At 61.5% G+C, this 5,113-nt stretch overlaps 1 protein-coding gene across 1 annotated transcript; it reads right to left on the reverse strand.

Annotated features, from left to right (window-relative positions):
- Nucleotides 1-1,160: 1,160 nt before the first annotated feature.
- Nucleotides 1,161-1,898, reverse strand: RABIF (RAB interacting factor). Its single transcript, XM_086476638.1, has 2 exons — nt 1,701-1,898; nt 1,161-1,403 (listed from the first exon to the last, which is right to left on the reverse strand). The coding sequence occupies exons 1-2, from the start codon at nt 1,896-1,898 to the stop codon at nt 1,161-1,163; spliced, it is 441 nt and encodes a 146-aa protein (XP_086332764.1).
- Between the last annotated feature and the right edge of the window lie 3,215 nt (nt 1,899-5,113).

Consider the following 5,113-nt stretch of genomic DNA (forward strand, 5'->3'; position numbering starts at 1 on the left):
GCTGCTGCAGCCTCCTTCAATTTTCAGCTTTGTGCCCATCTTTTAAAAGGCAGAGACCAAAACTGGACACAATATCCCAGCACTGCTCCTACCAGCTGCTTTTACAGAAGAGAAATTCCTTCCCAACTTCTCTCTTTAACACACACACACACACACACACACTGGTTTGACATTCTTCAGCACTGAGACATGCAGACACTGGACACTGCTTGCCCAATGACTCAAATCCTTTTGAGGCTGGAATCTCTTCATTCTTGCTGCCTGGAAATACTACGGCCTTGCACTCTTTCTTTATTTGCCACTCTATCAGCTAATGCTGTCTGTAAACTCTACTTGTATCTTATTTCATTTCCAAGTACTCAGTTAATAAAACTGCACACAGCATTAGTTAAAATGCCTGACACACACTTCAGGTGCCATATACTCTTACACCGTACAGCTGTCAGGCAGGATGCGGTTTTAGAGAACCTAAATGTCAGAGTTTGGGGCAGGGAATATTTCTTCTGAAAAATCACAGAAGATACAGCCTTAAACCCTATCATCACTTTGGCTGTAGTTCAGACAATTTAAGCTGCCGCAATGATTCAATGCAGCAGTCCCCTCCTCCTCTTTCCCGTGTGCCAGCACCCAGGTTTACATGGCAGTGTCACAAACTGACCAGCCTGAAGGACATCTTGGCATGTGTGAAAACCAGCAGCCACACAGGGAACAAGTGACAGAGAGCGGCCAGTCACTGGATCAGGCTATTTGGCAAACCTGTCACGGTGAGCTGTCCCTGCAGGTCACAGGGCACTCTCCCACCAACAACGTCCTTCCCACATGGGCTCAGGTGAGGAGCCAGCTGTGCCCGTGCTGTGCTTCTTGGTGCTGGTCAGTCCGTGGATCTGGGCTGCGGGGTGACCAGCTGGGCTGCGGGGTGACCAGCTGGGCTGCGGGGTGACCAGCTGGGCTGCAGGTCTGTCAAGTCGTGGGGCGGGCAGGCTGTGGTCAGTCAGGAGCGGGGCAGCCAGGCTGCGGGGCGGCCGAGCTGCGGTCAGTCCGGGGGCCTCGGCTCAGCCTGGTGCTGTCAGGCAGCCGGGGTTGCGGTGGCCGAGCCCAGCTCCCCGAGCCGGTGCCCAGGGCCATCGCCCCCGTCCCCAGCCCGGGCGGCAGCGCCGGTGTCACTCGTGGGCCACGCGCTCCAGCGCCACGTAGAAGCTGTCCTTGTCGTCCAGGCAGTGCCAGCCGATGGGCCCCGCCTCGCAGTCGGCGCACACCAGGAACTTCACGTTGCCCACGTCGCGGGTGAAGCCCACGTTCTCGAAGGAGAACATGTCACGCACCAGCCAGTGCTCCCGCACCACGTCCCCGCTGCCGCCCGCCGCCGCCGCCGCCGCCTTCTTCCTCATGGCGGGCAGGAGGAGCTGCGGGGGACACCGCGTCACCGCCCCGCCCGCAGGGGGCGCCCGCGCCCCGCCCCCGGGGCGCCTCCGCCTCCCCCCCGCCTCCTCCTCCCCCCCCCCCCCCCTCCCCTCCCGCCTTCCCCCCCCCCTTCCCTTCCTCCCTTCCTCCCTCCCCTCCCCTCCCCTCCCCTCCCCTCCCCTCCCCTCCCCTCCCCTCCCCTCCCCTCCCTCCCTCCCCTCCCCTCCCCTCCCCTCCCCTCCCCTCCCCTCCCCTCCCTTCCCGCCTTCCCACCGCCTCCCTCCCCCCGCTCCCGGTACCTCACGGCGGGCGAAGGTTGCGGCGCCGGGCAGCAGCACCCGGGACCCGCAGCGCTGGCACAGCACGGCCTTCAGGTTCCGGCCCTGCGCGCACACCAGCTCGGCCGAGCCCGGTGCGGCGGCGGCGGGAGGAGGAGGAGGAGGAGGAGAGGGAGGAGGCGCCGCCACCGGCTCCATCTCGGCGCAGGCCGCCGCCATGGCCGCGCAGGCGCGCTGAGTGCCGCCGCTGCCCGAGGGGCGGGGCCAGGGCGGGGCCGTGCGCATGCGCGGTGCGGGGTAGGGCGGCGGGGAGCGGCCGCAGGGCGGCCCCACTTCCCCGCAGCGGCTCTGGCCGCGGCCCAGCGGCCTCCGCCCGCCCCTCGGCGCCGCCGGAGGCAGCCCGCGGGCTCCCGCCGGGGTGCCTGAGGTGGCTGGGGGCTGCCCCGCGGCGGCTGGGGGCTGCCCCGCGGCTCAGCCTCGCCGCCGGCCCCCGGGAACCGCGGTGGAGGCGCCTCTGCCAAGGCACGGGCCGAGCACGGTGCGGGGGATCCCCGCGCGGAGCGGGGCTGTTTCACCGGGTGGTGGTGAAGAGCCGGCGGCAGGAGCCTGTCTGCTCGCCGGGGGGCTTGGAGCCGCTCGGCTTCTGCCACAGCGGTCAGAGAAAGCAGAGCTCAGCCCGGGCTGGACAGAGGGGAACGCTCTTCCTGTGAAGCTGCTGCGGTTCGCCGGTGTTTCTGAGGGCCCGAGCGCGGCTGGAGGGCTGCTGCTTGGTGGTGTGAAGCGGCACGTGCTAATTGAGGTGGTAACACAGTCAGTAAGGAGCGAGATCCTGGTCAGATGGCGGTGGAGAGGGAAGCAAGCCCTCTGCCTGGCCCGGGTGAAGTGCTGGCAGGTGCCGAGTCGCGGTGTTGGGTCAGCGCTGACCTCAGTGCCACCTGCGGGTCAGGTGAACCTGAACCTTTCCTGGCAAGATCCGCCGCCCCTAAAACCCCGCTGAGCGGCACAACGCCGCTGCCGTCGGCCAGCCCGGGGTCCACGGCTGCTGCAGGACGAGGCTGGGCTCGGCAGGGCAGGTTGTTCGGGTCTCGTTCAACCCGCCTCGGGTGTGGGGCTTGTCTTTGTTACAGTCCTCTGCAACTTCTCAAGAAATAAATAAAACCAGCAATGGGATCTTTGGCCAATTCTTAATATTCCTGGGTGGGCGCTCTGGTGTCAAAAATTCACGCTTACTTCTGCATTTTATTATTTTCTCCTGATTGCTGATGAAGCAGAGAGCTTCACTCTTACTGGTCTGTGAGAATCAATACCAGCTTCTTTCCAAGCAGAACATTTTGACCCTTTGTTTTACCTTCAACAGTAGCCTGTAAGTTTTCCTATCTCCAGCTACACACAGATACAGACCATTTTGCAGATGTATATTGTTCATTACCTGGCTGGAAATGCCAGTTCCTCCTCAAACCCTTCAGTACATCTTGCTCCGGGAAGGCAGCGATGGGTCTGCTGGCTGTTGAGAACAGGGTCATGTCCTGCTCTGGCCCAGGTCCAGTGCTGGCGGTTCAGTCCGCTGAGCTTCAGAGAACCACGCACCGGACACGGCTTTTGTCAGCTCTGGTCACTTCTGGAGCTGAATCCCTGCCCCCCCCCCGCCCCAGAGGCCTCTGCGGGGGAGCAGGAAGGGAGAGGAGCTACTGACAGCTCCAGGCTTGGCAGCCTGGAACCCACCTCTCCGCCTTCCTGCAGGTGTCAGAGGTGCAGGTATGAGATCAGCGAGTGCTTCCTCATGGATACTGCACTCCCAAACGGAGCCTTTTACCTTTTTGGGTCCTCACACGCTTCTCGCTATCTAAAGAAAGAGTGACAGAGAAGTTCATCCCGAGGGACACGTGTCAGGAGAGGCTGTTTGAAATCTAGAGGAATGGGTGAGGTGTTTGCCAGGGGACCAGGCAGTGGGGAGAGTGTTCAGGGTCATCGAAGGCTGTGGGAGCAGGGCACCGCTGTTTGCCTTGAAATCACCGGTTTTGGAGAGGGAAACCAGGAGGGTATTGGTAGGCACAGCATTGCCAGCCGAATTAATCCTGGGCTCGGTTCATCCCACATTTCCAGGGTGGGCAAATGAGCTGTTACTTTCTGCAACTGTGGGCTCTGTTGTACCAGTATAACCACAGCCCTTTCCTCATCTCTGCTGCCACACTCTTCTCAAGCAGATCTTGCAACAAACTCACCCTGTTAGGAAGTTCTCCAGGCCTGACGGGTTTTTGTGCCCTGGATCTGACCAGACGGAGCAGCTGCTTTTTACTGCCACATGGAAGCTGCAGGGCAGAGGCACAGCTGACGGCGGCTGCCTGGTCTGACAGGGGTTTGCACAGAGAACCAGAGAATCATGGAATGGTTCAGGTGGGAAGGGACCCTGAAGATCATCTAGTTCCAACCCCCTGCCCTGGGCAGGGACACCTCCCACCAGACCAGGTTACTCCCAGCCCCATCCAACCTGGCCTTGAGCACTGCCAGGGAGGGGGCAGCCACAGCTGCTCTGGGCAACCTGTGCCAGTGTCTCACCACCCTCAAGGTGAAGAATGTCTTCCTAATATCTGATCTAAATCTCCCCTCTTTCAGTTTGAAACCGTTACCCCTTGTCCTATCACTGCACTCCCTGATCAAGAGTCCCTCCCCACCTTCCCTGGAGCCCCCTTTCAGCACCGTAAGGCTGCTCTAAGGTCTCCCCGGAGCCTTCTCTTCTCCAGGCTGAACACCCCCAGCTCTCTCAGCCTGTCCTCACAGGGGAGGTGCTCCAGACCCCTGAGCGTCTTCATGGCCTCCTCTGGACCTGCTGGAGCAGCTCCATGTCTGTCTTGTGCTGGGGGCCCCAGAGCTGGACGCAGCACTGCAGGGGGGTCTCCCCAGAGCAGAGCAGAGCAGAGGGGCAGAATCCCCTCCCTCGACCTGCTGGCCACGCTGCTCTGGGTGCAGCCCAGGATGCAGTTGGCCTTCTGGCCTGCGAGCGCACGTTGCCAGCTCATATTCAGTCCTTCACCCACCAGCACCCCAAGCCCTCCTCCCAGGGCTGCTCTCGATCCACTCACCCCCCAGCCTGTGTCTGTGCTTGGGGTTGCCCCGACCCAGGTGCAGGACCTTGCACTTGGCCTTGTTGAACTTTGTGAGGTTTGCACGGGCCCACCTCTCCAGCCTGTCCAGGTCCCTCTGGATGGCCTCCCTTCCCGCCAGTGTGTCGGCCTCACCACACACCTTGGTGTTGTTGGCAAACTTGCTGCGGGTGCACTCGATCCCACTGTCCGGGTCACTGACAAAGATGTTAAACAGCACCGGTCCCAGCACTGACCCCTGAGGAACACCACTCATCACTGGTCTCCGCTCGGACATACCCTCCATAGAGCAGTGAGACAAACGTCTTGAAGGTAGAGAAGGTAAGTTCCCAC

Source organism: Leptosomus discolor, chromosome 21, assembly GCF_034619465.1.
Source record: "Leptosomus discolor isolate bLepDis1 chromosome 21, bLepDis1.hap2, whole genome shotgun sequence".
NCBI classification, from domain to species: Eukaryota; Metazoa; Chordata; class Aves; order Leptosomiformes; family Leptosomidae; genus Leptosomus; species Leptosomus discolor.